The sequence below is a fragment of the Muscardinus avellanarius genome, assembly GCF_963383645.1.
Source record: "Muscardinus avellanarius genome assembly, chromosome: 1".
Classification (NCBI taxonomy): domain Eukaryota; kingdom Metazoa; phylum Chordata; class Mammalia; order Rodentia; family Gliridae; genus Muscardinus; species Muscardinus avellanarius.
In genome coordinates this window covers 148,653,041-148,668,643 of record NC_137786.1, presented here as the reverse complement: position 1 = coordinate 148,668,643, position 15,603 = coordinate 148,653,041, and the positions used below count along the sequence as shown (strand labels likewise).

Sequence of the window (15,603 nt, the reverse complement as noted above, 5' to 3'; positions counted from 1 at the left end):
ACATTCTTCCATATATTGTCAAGTTATTTTTGACAAGGTTTCCATGAACATTTGGTGGAGGAAATAATAATCTTTTAACTAAATATTGTTGAAACATAATAAGTACATGGAAAAGAATAAAGTTGGACCCTTACCTAATCCCATATACAAATATTAACTCAAAATAGATAAAAGACCTAAATATAAATCTTAAGACTATAAACTTTTAGGAGAAAATCTGGGTCATAAAACCTCACAACATTGAAATTGGCAGTGATTTCTTGGATATGATTTCAATGGCACAGGCAACAGAAGAGTATACAAACTCCCTAAAAAATAAAATAGATATTGTATATCCAAAGACAATGTAAACAGAGTTAACAGTTACTAATAGAATGGGATAAAATATTTCCAAATGCTATATCTGAAGGTATATTAATATTCCAACTAGAAATCCTAAAAATTAACAACAATAAAGGCAAACAATACCATTTAGAGATAGGTAAAAGACTAACATAAGTAATGAATCTCCACAGATAACCAATCTTAGTTGTCTGTTGGATGGAAACTCTTGTTTCTCTGGTTCTGGTGTGTGTTACCTATTTCTTCTTTGTAGTTAATCTCTTTGAGTATTTTCTCTAGTGCTGGTTTTGAAGACATAAATTCCTTCAGTTTCTGTTTGTCATGGAAGCTTCTTATTTCTCCATCTAATTTGATAGAAAGTTTTGCTGGGTAGGAAATTTTTGGCTGGAAGTTGTTTTCTTTCAGAGTTTGGAATATGTTACTCCAAGCCCTTCTGGCTCTCATGACTTGGTTTGGGAAGTCTGGAGTGATTCTAATTGGTTTGCCTCTGAATGTCACTTGGCCCATTGTTTTTGTTGCCTTTAAGATTCTCTGCTTGGCTTCCACATTGGTCATTTTGACAATTATGTGGCGTGGGGATCTCTTCTCCGATCCTGTCTAAAGGGAGTTCTATAAGTTTCCTGGACCTGTGTATCAACCTCTTGCTCTATGTTTGGAAAATTTTCTGCTATTACTTCCTTGAAGAGATTGTTGATCCCTTTGGTTTCACTTTCTTTTCCCTCCTCTATTCCAATTATTCTTAGGTTAGCTAAAATGGGCCCATATTTCTTCAATATCAGATTCCTGCCGTCGGATATTTTTTCCTAGATTAGAAACTATGCGTTCATTTTTGGAATGATCATCTTCTAAGAGCGAGATTCTGTTCTCCATGTGGTCTAATCGGTTGTTTGTGCTTTGAATTGAGGCCTTTACTTCATTAATTGCATCCTTTATCTCTTTTTGGCTCTCTCTGAGTTCTTTTCAAAGCACCTCTATTATTTCTACAGTTATTTTCCTGATTTTATCTTCTAGAAATCTCTGATTTTCTGTTTTATCAGGTTCTGATGTTGTGGGGTTGTGGGCATTCATTGCTCCAGTATTATTCCTCTTTCCCATGATTTCGGAAGTTTATGCCTTCTCTGGGCTCTTCCCTTGGGTCACTATGACTTCACTTAAGGTGTTCTGGATCTCGAGTCAGTAGTATCTCAGACCCCACTACTCCTTTACTGGGTTGTATCACAGAGTCTCCAACCCAGAGAGTCGATAGAGGCTGCTTTAGACTGTGGGGGGTGCCAGGTTGCACTTTCTCCTATGGTGTGATATCTCTGCCACCGCCCCTCCCCCACTGGGTCAAGTCCCAGGGAGTACAGTACTGGGATTTCTCCTCTGTGGCCCGCAATTTGACTCACTGTTCTTGAGTACGCAGATGTAGCTGTACTGTATTCGGTGAATTCTCTGCTGCTGCCGCCGGTGGAAATATGGCGCCACTCTTATGCCCTCGGCCGTGAGGCTGGCGTATTTCTTCTTGGTTTTGAGTTCCACTCTGAATCCCTGCAGCGTGTACTGAGCTCAGCCACTGGGAGCTTTAGATTTTACCTGCAGCGAGAAATCCCGCCTGGCTGTTCTGCAGTGGCTCACCTCGGCTTGCTGTAGCCGTCCGGTGAAGTCGCCACTGCCGCCGGCAGTATGGCGCTGCTGCTGCGTCCTCAGGCGTGAGACCTGTGTATCTCCTCTGTGGCTCTGAGCTCTGTTCTCAGTCCGCTTTCTCTCTGGAGCCTGGTGATTTTTTTGTTTCTCTGGTGATGGTGTTTTCTGGCTATGAAAGGCACTGATTTTGTGGTAATAGAGATTGGTTGTTAGCGGGGCTCTTAAGCCCCGCTTTTCTCGGTCGCCATCTTCCCGGAAGTGTCTCCTCTCTTTAAATGATGATTGCTACCCCAAATAATTTTCACCATATTTTTTTTACCTCCAATGATACTAACATTTTGTTTCTTAATATTTGATTTTGTGAAACATATATAACCAGAATTTACCATCCTAACCTTTTTTATTTTCTTTCTTCTGGCTAGAGCCTCCCAGAGTGAAAGGAACGGGGTGGCAAGTGTGGGGGAATGGGGATGGCAGGCGTGGGGGCACAGGGTGGTAAGAGAGCGAGTCCTCGAGCACAGGTCACACACAAGAAGCGAGACCCCATCCTAACCTTTTTATGTGTGCAATCTGTGACAGTGGGTACATTCAAAATATTATGCCATAGTCACCACAATTGGGCTCCAGAACTTTTTCGTCTATAAAACTTTATATCCTTTAAATAGAAACTCTTGCTGGCCATGGTGGCACATGCCCATAATCCCAGTATTTAGGAGGCTGAGATGAGAAAATTGCAAGTTCGCCTTTAGCTTCTGCAACACAGGGAGACTCTCAGCAACCTAGCAAAACCTTGTTTTCTAACAAAAATTAAAAATGGCTGGGAGTGTAGCTCAGAGGAAAAATGCCTCTGTGTTCCATCCCCAGTACCACCACACACACACACACACACACACACACACACACACACACACACACTCCTACCTGCTATGGTTTGAATACTATTTGAGTTTTGTCCCCAAAGGTTCATGTGCTGGAAACCTGGGCCCCAGTGTGGAAGGTTGATGTGGTTAAAATCTTTTTTTTTTTTGGGGGGGGGGGTTCTGGGGATGGAACCCAGAGGCATTCCACCTCCAAGCTACACCCCCTGCCCTATTTTTTATTATTTATTTTGAAACCTGGTCTCACTGAGTTGCAGAGGGCCTCAATAAGTAGCTGAGACTGTCCGCAAACTGTGATCCTCGGGTCTCAGCCTCCCGAATGCTGGGAATATAAGAGTGCGCCACCATGCCCGGCTAGGTGGTGGAAATCTTAAAAGTTGTGGCCTACTGTAAATTAATAAGTCACTGAGTCACACCAGTGGAAGGTAACATAGAATAAATTGGTTTTTGCAAGAATGTGTTCTTAGAAAATGAGACCCCAGCTGGGAATGGGGGCACATACTTATAATCCCAGTATTTGGGAGAATGAGACAGGAGGATTGCAGGTTTGAAGCCAATCTCAGCAATTTAGTGAGACTCTGTTTCCAAGTAAAAAATAAAATAGGCTTGGGGGTATAGCCCAGAGGTAGATGGCCCCTAGGTTCCATCCCCAGTACGAAAGTATGAAAAGAGAAAGAGAGAGAGAAAAGAAGAAGAAGAAGAAGAAGAAGAAGAAGAAGAAGAAGAAGAAGAAGAAGAAGAAGAAGAAGAAGAAGACGGAAGAGGAGGAGGGAAAAAGGAAGAGAAAGTTTTAAAGTGAGACCTCTTTTACATGCAGATAGTTACCTTTCAGTTTTTCTTTCATGTTGTGATGAAGCCAAGGGGCCCTTGCCAGTACGTTGTTTGGCTGTTCCAGCCACCAGAATCACAAACAAATAAACCTCTTTTGTATTTAAAGTATCCTGGCTCATTATTCTGTTACACCACCACCAAATGGACACTTCCCATTCCTCCTTGGTATAGCCTCTGTAAGCTACCATTCCTCTATTTATCTCTGTGAATTTGACTATTTCAGTTATACTATATAAGTGGAAATATATGGTATTTGTGTTTTTGTGGCTGGGTTATTTCTCTAGCATAATGTCCTCAAGTTTTATTCATACTGTAGCATGTGTCAGAATTTTCTTCCTTTTTTAAGGCTCAATAGTATCCCACCACAGTTTGCAAATCCATTCCTCAGTCAATTGACAATTGGGTTTCTTCCATGTTTAAGCAATTCTAAATAACACTGCTGTGAGCAGGTGAGCAACAAATATTTGTTGAAATTCTTCCTTAAATTCTTTCATATTTATACCCAGAAGTAGAACTATTAGATCATATCCTAATTTTATTTTATTATACATATATATATTGCATTACTTTTACAATTTTATTTAAGAATAATTTATATACAATAAAAGTATAAAAATTCATCCAATTGAACACAACACTTAAATAGCAGATTTTATTGTATAAAATAAAATTATATATAATTATATATATAATTTTTTGAGGAACCACCATACTGTTTTTCACAGTAAATATACCAGTTTACACTCTACCACCAGTGCACAATGGAACTAATTGCACCATATCCTTGACAAAACTTACTTTCCCTTTTCTATTTTTACAGATGTCATCCTAATGTGTGTGGAGTGATATCTCTTTGTGTGTGTGTGTGTGTGTGTGTGTGTGTGTGTGTGTGTAGAGTAGGGGGCTAGGGGTTGAACCCAAGGATGTTCTACTTAAGTTACTTCCCCAGATCTTTTTAATTTTTCTTTTGAAACAGGGTCTAAAATTCTGATAGCCTTACTAATTTGCTGAGGCTGACCTCAAACCTACCATCATCGTGTCTCAGCCTCCCAAGTACTGGGATTATAAGTGTGTGCCACCACAGACACCTGGTTATCTTTCCTTAGTGATGTGCAGATAGTAAATGAACTAAAATAGAAAATCCAGCTTGCTTTTCCAAATTTAATTCCACTCACTATATTAATTAATTTTTTTAATACTGGAGATGGAACCCAGGGGAATTTTCCTTCCAAAGCCACACCCTATTTTTTGTTCTTTATTTTAAAACAAGAAAGGTCTCACTAAGTTTCAGAGGGCCTCACTAAGTAGCTCACTCAGAGAACCACGATCCTCCTATCTCAACCTCCCAAGTACTGGGATTTCAAACTTGCACCATCACACCTGGCTCTCATTATATCAAATTAAATTCTATTGTATTTTAATGAGCCTGAAAAACACAACTTATTCATTTTCATTTTTATTGAAGTGAAAGTTTAAATACACATGCAAAACTGGAAACATGGCTTCTTGAGGCTGATTGCGGATGGCAGGGCTTCCTGTGGAAGAAAGAAAGATAAGTTATCTCAGCAGTCTTCATCATAGTCCTTCTTCCCTTCTCTTCCCTGGACTCCCCTTTCCTTGGACCTCACCTGGAACCTCTGCACTCTTTTCAGGAAAGGGTATGTAATGTCACCTTGTAAGACCTGTTATGTTGCATCACTTCTCAAATCAAAAGCATCCCAAATATTTTCTCTCATACTCAGGATAAAATGTTAAAAAACCTGATGTCGTCAACAGCTATATGACAAGGCTCCTCCTCCATTTCGCTGAATCTCTGTCATTTTTCTCACTGTCTTCTCTTTGCAGTTTTTTTAACATATGAAGCTCATTCCTGTCCCAAGGCATTTGTACTTTTGCTTTGTCTTAGGGTGCTAGACTTTTCCTTAATAAGAATGATGAGGTTCACTTCCCCGATCTGTCCATTTTTTTCTATCATTTCAAAGAAGCCTTTCCTGGCTCATTTTTCTGTAACAGTATAACATCCACAGTTTTGTGTCCCCTTTTCTTCTCCTTTTTTTTTTACATAACTTTTATCACTGTCCGATCCATGATAGATTTACATTTTCAGGTATTCAGTCTTCTGTCTCTACTTATGAGAATATAAGCTATCTGAAGGTAAGAAGTTATTTTACTTTGTTCCTTGGTATGTTTCAAGCATCTCTAATAGAACCTAACACATACATAGGGTTGATAAGTATTAGTCAAAATAATTTAATGCCAAAGTATAGTTCTATTGGATAGATTAGACAATGAAGTCTATTCTGATATATCCATACTGTTTTCTGACTGAAGTGTCAGAAAGCAAGGATAAAAGATAAAGTTGGTAAATACTTGCAGTGTTAAAATAAATCCTTAAATAAAAAGCATTAAATTAAAATGTTTCTGAGAGGAAACATAGTAATATAATATGGTCTGATTTACACTTACTATGAGTAAAGAAAGGGATCATTGGACCTTAATTTGATCTTTCCATTCTAAAATATTCTAACAAAAATGCTTGAGAGTCAGGTGTGGTGATATATACCTGTAATCCCAGTACTTGGGGAGGCTGAGACAGGAGAATCACAGGTTCTCTCAGCAACCTTGTGAGACTCTGTTTCCAAACAAACAAAAATTAAAAAGGGGTAAAAATATAATTCAGAGGTAGAATGGTCCTGGGTTTAATCCATAGTACAAAAAATAAAATGCTAGAAGATTAACATGGAAGTTTGACAAAGTTTCTGAGCAGTGATTGAGGACCTGAAGGCTAATTTTGAGTGAGAATGAGAATCTACAATATGAAAATAGTATGAGAAACTAATACCTCAGGACACAGACTTTAAAGTCCAGGACATATTTTATACTGCCTGGTAATAGTAACTCAGTATATTTCCACTCAATGATGAAAGTGCCTCTTTTTCTCTAAAGTCAGATCCTCTGTTTCCTATGTTATTTTCAAGGTGTGATATACTATTTGGCAACTGTGTGCGTGCGTGTGTGTGTGTGTGTGTGTGTGTGTGTGTGTGTGTGTGTGTGTGTGTGACAGAGAGAGAGAGAGAGAGAGAGAGAGAGAGAGAGAGAGAGAGAGAGAGAGAAACTGAGAGACAAAGATGGAGGGAGAGGAAGAAAGAGAGCCATAAGATATAAATTAATATAAGTAAAAATAAAATGTGAGTACATTTATATTTTTATAACTGATATTCTGAGTCTTCTATTACTTATCACTTTTTGCCTTGTTTTTGCTTACCAATTTGATTGATGAATTAATTGATCATGGAGATGAAAGGGATTAAAGTGCATATACACAGAATAAAGAAAATCTACCAATGACATCAAGAAAGAACACTCACATGATCATCCGGAGACCACCACCAGTATCACTCTCTCATTAGGTTTTTACCTGATAGAAACAACACTTAGTAGCTACCATTTTCAATTTCCAGGAAAGAGATAGAAATATTTTGTAGTGGATGATCTCTCTACAGTTGGCATCTGGACAGCAACGTTTGGCTTATCGAATAAACTCCGTACCTAAAACCAAAAGCAGACTCAAACATTTTGCACTATAAGCCAGATAATTCCAGAAGAAAAAAATTATCCTGGGGGTGGTGCATTGAGGTCTATTGATATTATCGCTCTCTGTCACTACTGCCCTATCTCTTAGAAATGACCCTGCCTTTCTTGCAAAAATTTTAGTTCTTTGTAGGCTAGGCTAACACATGTGTCAATTACCCTTGAATCACCAGGATAGAACCCATGACCCAGTAGACCACCCAAAGCATATTTATTTTATAAGGAAAGTTAATTTTTTTTTTTTTTTTTGGTGGTGGTACTGGGGTTCCTGGAAGCCCTTCTACCTCCAGGCTATACTCCGAGACCTATTTTTACATTTTTTTAATTTGGAAACAGGGTCTCCTAAGCCAAAGAGCGCAGCTAGCTTTGAAACTGTGCGATCCTCCTGTCTCTGCCTCCCAAGTGCGGGGATTAGAAGCTTGCACCACCACGTCCGGCGGAAAGTTAATTTTAAATGGGACCATTTTCTGAATTTGAAGAACTCATTACCCATGACATGCAAGCTTATATTATGATCTACTTTGATCTTTAACTGCGGCATATCGACATCTTGACATCCTTTTCTAAACCAGAGTTTAAACACCAGAGTGACAGAAACCAGACAATGCTCCACTACTGCTTGCCTGACAAAGTGTGCCATCGCACATGAAAGGTCAGAATGATAAACTCTTTCTGACTGATGCTCACCTTCAGAAATAGCTCCTCTAGGTGACAGTGGCAGGAGTGTTCTTGGAAGCACCCAATGAGTTCTGTGATGAAGAGGCTGCCCTTTACTTTGCTCCTCCAGGACCTGTTATCTATAAACATGAAGAATTGTGTGCTTTGGTCTGTGAGCTTTCACTATTTGATTTTTTTAATGTTATGTTTATATTTTAGACTTTAAAAAATGCATATCTTAGGACTTGCCTATCCAGGTTTAGAAGAAGTATATGTAACCCTACTTAACGTTACTTTTTACACAAAAGAAAAAAAGAAAGCTGGCAGAGGTTGAACTGCCAGAATGGCAAGAGATTGTCGGTCACAGTGGTGCACACCTATAATCCCAGTATTTCGAAGGCTGAGACAGGATGGTCATAGATTCAAGGACAGCCTCAGCAGCATATCAAGACTTTTAGAAATCTAGCAAGACCTTCTTCCAGAACTAAAATGAAAAAAGGCCAGAAATGTAGCTCCAAAGTATAATGCCCCTGGACTTATTTCCCAGCTCCACACACACAAACTAAAATGAAATAAAATTTAAAAATCAATGAAAGAATTGCAAGAGAGTACACAGTGATGATATTGTGATTTTTGGAGTGTCTGGTGTGTCCTATGTCCTTCACTTGGCTCACTAGATAAGTGGAATGATCCCATTTTATAAAAGGAAAGAATAAGTACTTAGAAATATGGATATATGTTCCAAATTCAGAAAGAGAGTAAAGGACAAAATAATGGGCTCCTTCATCCAAGATCGTCTTTGGATTATGCGATGCTATCTTCCACAGTAGAGTAAAAAATAGACAAACAAACCCAAAGCTCCATGTACAAAAGATGAGTAAGCCATAGAGATCTACTGTACAGCATAGTGCCAATAGTTGGTGATAGTATATTATAGGCTTAAACATATCTAAAAATTTAGATTCTATATTAGGTGTCTATCACATTTAATGTATACACACATAATAAAACAGAGATGGAGAGCATTTTTTGTGTGTGTTACTGGGGATGGAACTCAGGGGCCTACTACTTCTGGGTTATACTCCCAGACCTATTTTATATTTTATTTGGAAATAGCGTCTCTTAAGCCAGCTGAGGCTGGCTTCGAACCTGCGCAATCCTCCTGTCTCAGCCTCCCAGGCACAGGGATTATAAGCATGCGCCACCACACCCGGTGCTGGAAAGCATATTTTGAGAGAAGTAGGTTTGTGGCATAGATTGTGCAAATTATACTTATTTTCAAACTCATGAAATTGAACTCATAAAATCTTTATGTTTTCACATGTCAACTTTACATCAATAAGATGATTTTTAAAAATAAGACCTGAAAATTTGTAAATTTGAAAAATTAAATGTAAGGTTTCATAAAACAATCACCTGAAGGCAAAATACTAACCACAGTTCTCCATTATAGGCTTCATCATGTCATTTCTACTCTTTTAAGAGGTGTCCATGTTCCTACTGAAGTAAGCATTGGCATCGGCACATATAGAAACAGCTAAAAGTTATGGAGAACAATTAGAAAATATGGTTTTGGCTTGATCATTTGAGAATGGATAGCCAGTCCTAAGGTCCATAAAATCTCCATTCAAAAAATTTAAGGGGATTGGTTAGAAAAATAAAATAATGATTTATGTTTAAATGGTATAAATGCTATATAAATAGTTTCAATATTTTTATGCTGGAGTGAAATTCTTTATGTTGGGTTGCTTTAAATTTTTGTGAATCTTGGATGATAAAGTGAAACACTTAGAATAAAAGTACAGTATTTTAGAAGAGTAAAGGTAAAGAATCTCTGCCCCAACAGCACAAATAAGATTCATATAAAATGTTGTTAGCATTCAAAATTTCTCTCTGAAAATGGCTGCTTAGGTCCTGTCTTGATTTCCTAGAATCATCAAAAGTAGCTTAGGCCCACATATTTTTGTAATAGAAAGACACTTACGTGGGGTTGAAGAGAAGAAAGCAATGAAGTCCTTCTCCACATGGGTCTTGTAGACACCATCTTCCATCAGGGTGGTGGGTGATTGTGAGGAGCTATCAGGCAGGACTTCTGGAGAGTCTCGGGCCCATACTTCCCCACTTTTTCCTGGGGAGACATGGACTGTCTAGTTTCACCTCCCTCAGTGAGATTACAGTAATTGCCCACCTCATTGTAAATTTTGTTATAATTAGTTTCACATACATACATACAGACAGACACACACACACACACACACACACACATACTCTACTCAGTTTAGTGTCATTAATAGTGCATCATTTCATAGTGTCATCATTGTGTTAAAAATAGATAGGGACAGTAGTGTAAAACTGGAAAAAAAATTTACTAGAGAGGACAAAAGTTAAAGCCTTACCTACTACATCAATCCAGAACATGTTTATTGGTTTTTTGCTAAATTATTTGTGCTTAAAAACTTTAACTTACAGTACCTATGAAGTAATTGGAAGTCAGGAATAAAAAAGAAAAATCATTTCAACCCATATGAATTTCCTCAATGATAAAACGTTCTACTATTACATAATGGGTTTACTTTAAAATATTTTGTTGTGATTATTAACAAAAATTAATCATAATATACTAGGTTTTGCGGTAATGTTTTATTTCATTTATATAATATGCCTATATAATAGTCAACCTTTCTTCCTCCTCTCACTCTCTTTTCTCTTCCCCCTTCAATGAGTCTCTGATTCATTCCCTCAGAGTTCCTCTTCTACTTTTAGTTTGTCATTTTTGTATTGTTGTTTTTACATGTGAGAATATATGTAGTTGTCCTTCTGTGTCTGTTTTATTTTTCTTAACATGATGTCCTTCAGTGTCTTTATTACATTTAATGTATGCACCCTTGATATTTTAAAACTACATTGAGAAACTTTCATGCAAATGGCATGATTCCATTGTTCTCGTCAGCTGAATGATACTCCATTGTGAACATATACCATATTTTCTTTATTAATTGCTTTCTTGACAATTCCCTAAGCAGATTTCATATATATGTTTTATTTTTATTTTGGGTAGTTGGAATATAACACAAGTATGTTCTAAGTGAGCTACACTCCCAGCCCTAATTTATGTTTTACTTTGCTATGGCCTTTCCTCCTTGTACTGTTTTTGCTATATCCCATAGGTCCCGGCATATTGTCTTTCTTTTTTATTTAACTCCAGAAAATTTTAAGATTATCATTCCCCCAATTTATTCAAAAACCCACTCTGTGTTCAAGTTTGTTGTTTGCTCTCCATGTGTTTGCAAGTTTATTTTCTGTAGTTTCTCTTGTGGCCGATTTCTCATTTTGTTTCATTGTGTTCTGATAAGATGCAAGAAATTATTTAATTTTTGAATTTGCTAAGTCTGGCTTTATAGCTTAACATAGTCTATTTAAAAAAGTTTCATGTGCTTATAAAAGATTGTATATTCTGCAATTGTGGACTGGGATATTCTGCAGGTGTTTTAAGTCTATTTTATCTATAGTGTAGTTTAGCTATGACGTTTCCTTGTTGATTTTTATCTATATGATCTATTGAGAGTGGGGTATTGAAACTCCCACATCCAATCATTGTACTATAGAATTGCTCCATTTTAAATATAACACTTTTAAAGCCAAGTTAAGGTAAAAAAAAAAAAAAAACTATAAGTGAAATTTTCATTTAAGTGATTCTATTCTAAGGGTTAGAAGTTTCCATTTAGTTTATTTAGGGATCCTAGAAGACTCTCGGACCACTTACCTTAGGTTAATATTGTATAAAATAATTCTCTGCTATTGTATAAAATAATTCTCTGCTAACAGACAAATTCTCTGGATACCACCATACAAGGAAGTTTCTAACAGTTAAATTTATTTTAGTTGTGCTAGATGAGATGTTAGACTACTTCCCCTAAATATAAAAACGTGCACCATCGTCAAATGCAAACACCTGCATAATTGTGGGGTCTTTCACCTCAAAACTCACCCCCTCTGCAGGCCTGCACAATGATGACCTTGGGTTTGTCTTTGAGACTGATGCAGTTGATATTGTTGAATATCTGGAAGATGGTGTCATAAGGCAGCACATCTGAGTTTTCATCGCTATGCAGGGTTCCACAGATCCCTTCTAAGACTCCATGGGACATAAGCACCAAGAATGTGCTGTCTGAAGTCTTGTGCTCTGGCCGGCTAGCAAATGCCCGTAGCACAGACTCCATTTCCTGGAAAAGGCCAACATCTTACTTCAGTAAAAAAAGTTATAATACCAATCTTATACCTTGACCTTATAGAAAACACATGTAATATTCAAATCACAATATCCTTATATTTTGGTTACTCAGTAGTGATAATTCTTCCTTCCTTCCTCCTTCCTTCTTTCTTTCCTTCTTTCCTTCCTTCTTCTCTCCCTTCCTTCCTTCCTTCTTTTCCTTGCTCACTAGGAAGTGGGTTACAACTTTCTACTCCTAGTGATATACTATAAACTCTCTTCTCAATATATTGTATATTTAGGTAATTTAGATTATTTTTTCCTTCTCTATCCTTTCTCTCCCTACCTAATTAGATAAATGTTGGCACTTACACTCTAAAACACTTCCCATGCCCTTAAAATAAAATCAAACTTCTGCCCTAACACTTCTGCTGTGCCCTCCTCTCCTCCAAACTCTGTCTTGCTGGCCTCCTGTTCTCTCCCTTGTCCTTAATCTCAGTTTTTCCTTTCCATCAATAGGTCCTTCTTTTCAGAAGGCACATCCCTCACGTCTCTACGTGACCACACCATACCTATGTGTGACTCCTCAGCTCCTCTGCTCTTTTCTCACAAAGGAAAGGGACACCTTTCCTTAGGACCACCTTATCAAAGAGTGCTACCTACCCTCCATTTCTTCCTTTCTATTGTTTCTTTCCCTCATTTTATCTCTGTAGTTTTGTTTATATACTTTTTATTTTCGTTTCACTCATGTGGATACTTACAACAAATCTCTGATAGTATTTTTTTTCCATTTTTTGTGTATGTGGTAAAAGGGATTGAATTTATTTATTTATTTATTTATTTATTTATTTATTTATTTATTTATTTATTGCTGTGCTGGGATAGAACCTAGGGACATTCTACCTCTGAGCTACTTCCCCAGCCCAGTTTTTTATTCTTTATTTTGAAACAGGGTTTCACTAAGTTGCAAGAGTCTCACTAAGTATCGGAGGCTGTTCATGAATCACAATCCTCCTGTTTCAGACTCCCAAATGCTGGATTTACAAGAATGTACCACCACGCTTGGCTTATTTTTTTATTCTTAAGTATGATATTACTAAGTTGCTGAGGCTGGCCTGAAATCTGTGCTCCTGTTATCTCAGCTTCACCAGGACTGGGGTTACAGGTGTGTGCCACCATCACACCTGGCTCTATGTTTTTCTTATATATTGATTTTACCTGTTAATTCTAGTCTAGATCAATGCAAACTGGGTATGTTCTTTCTTATTTATAGATATATCCCCTGGGCTAGGAAGAATTCCTGATCCCAAATCAGAACTATTTGTTTTATGAGTGTACTCCTATGTCTAAAATTTTATGGGCCTGAATTCTCATCTTTCTACTTTTAAACTAACAATTATGTAGGTATTCATGCAAATTCCTATTGTCTAGTTGCTGCATGAAACTGAGATATTTTAAGTCCAAGAGATTTATTTCATCTAATTCTTTCATTTTGATCACACACATACTCACACAAATGTGGCTTAAGGTTGTTAAGCCTTTTGTCTTACATTATAAGGCTAATTTGTTAGTAGAAGGATATTTGTTAAATATGTATGTCTTTGAAGCCTGAAAGTGGCTCTTACCTTGGATGTAAGATTTTCTTCTTCAACCACGGTATAGTCTAGAGCCTCGAGCAACTTGGTCATTCCTCTGATGTCATGTTCAGCACCAGTCCTCGGAGGAAAATGCTCAAACTCTGTATTACATATGATGAGAGCCAGACGAGTGCGATCACTTTTCTCCCTGATTGGATAAATCTGCAGAAAAGAGATATGTGGTGAATTTTACTTACTTGAGTCCTTTAAAAGGTCCACAGTATCTCTTTATTACAGTCTCATACAGCTGTTCTCTTCTTTACCTCCCAACAGAAGACATGCTTTCCTGTCTCCTAAGAACAAAGAGTCAAAATCAAGACATATCTGTGATGGTTCCTCAGGAATCTTGAGGAAAATAGAATAATTCCTACCATTCTTCTTCTCTTTCTCTTCTACCTGGTAAAATATTTCCCAGCATTCAAAATTTAGATCAAATTTTATAAATTCAAGAGATATTTTTTACTGGTTCAGTAAAAATGAATGAAACAAATGTCATTTGCTTTTCATAGTGTTTTTAGTATTTGTGTGTGTGTGTGTGTGTGTGTGTGTGTGTGTGTGTGTGTGTGGTACTGAGGATTGAACCCAGAAGCATTTTATATCTGAGCTACACCACCAACCCTATTTTTTATTTATTTTGAAACAGGGTCTCACTAAATTGCAGAGGGCCTCACTAAATAGCTGAGGGTGGGTGCAAATTTTATTTAGGCACTGCTTTTTACATAACATACTGACTTATAATATTTTGTGAGTTTTAATGATATTTTAAAAAATATTCTTCATAGCTAGCTTCTCAACTAAACTACAGTAATTACCACCCAGTTATGTTATCATAAAAAATTTTGATTCTATTAATTATAGCTGAAATTTTTATAAATTACTAATCACTAGGAAAATGCAATATGTATTATACATGTGTGCACACATAAACACATATGTGCAATGCACATGTTATCATAGAGTTAAAAAAGAACTGGAATCTGCATGAAGCCACATAATATCTTCCTTGCCCTAATGCATCTTTGAAAAATACTACCACTTTTCCTACTTCTTTAGAACTTCAATAAATTCTGTTTTTAGTGAGAGCAATGGATTCCGTCTCCTTCTCTGTTTCATGTGTAGACCATCTTACCTCTCCGGCCTTTTCTTTGCGCAGTCTCTGGAATTCTTCATGGGTACAAAGCTTGAAAACATCAGGAGATTCTTTTGGATCAGTTTCTGGAGGGTCTTCAGGAAACATTACATAATGTAAGGGTTTGTTGTTGTTATTTATTTATTTATTTATTTATTTATTTATTTATTTTTAGTGGTACTCTGGGGAGGTGGGGACCCAGAGGCTTTCTACCTCCTGCCTATACTCCCAAACCTATTTTACACTTTATTTGGAAACAGGGTCTCACTAAGTTGCTGAGAGCCTCACTAAGTAGCTGGGGCTGGCTTCGAAAATGTGGGATCCTCCTGTCTCAGCCTCCCAAGTGCAGGAATTACAAGCTTGTGCCACCACATCCCGCAATGATGTAAGTTTTCAGTTCTGCCTCTTTGACCTAATTTATCTGCTGAGAAGTCTGAGACTGAAGGATGTCCTGGGGGACAACCTGCTTAGTATGTAGAGATTATAGTGCTATCTATCCTCTAGTATAAGGAAATATGGCTGGTGAAAAACAGAGTTCTTGGTAGAGAAAGTAGACTACTAGAAATTGCAATAGTATATTTTGATAATAATGAGTAAAAGGGCTTCTTATTTTGCAGTCAAATTTGGCCGGCCTTTTCATATTGGCTGGCCTTTTCATATTCAACAAATACATTTTTATGCTTTCAATGGTTCTACTCAGAA

The 15,603-nt window shown here is 37.3% G+C and overlaps 1 protein-coding gene across 1 annotated transcript; it reads right to left on the bottom strand.

Moving 5' to 3' along the window:
* Positions 1 to 7,127: 7,127 nt before the first annotated feature.
* LOC308258283 (caspase-4-like) lies at positions 7,128 to 15,097 on the bottom strand (the record flags this gene model as incomplete). The annotated part of the gene is made up of 6 exons (XM_080688756.1): positions 14,902 to 15,097; positions 13,761 to 13,934; positions 11,914 to 12,148; positions 9,910 to 10,053; positions 7,956 to 8,065; positions 7,128 to 7,226 (listed from the first exon to the last, which is right to left on the bottom strand). Exons 1-6 carry the CDS (start codon positions 15,007 to 15,009, stop codon positions 7,128 to 7,130), a joined length of 870 nt encoding a protein of 289 aa, XP_080544882.1. The 5' UTR covers positions 15,010 to 15,097.
* Positions 15,098 to 15,603: the final 506 nt, after the last annotated feature.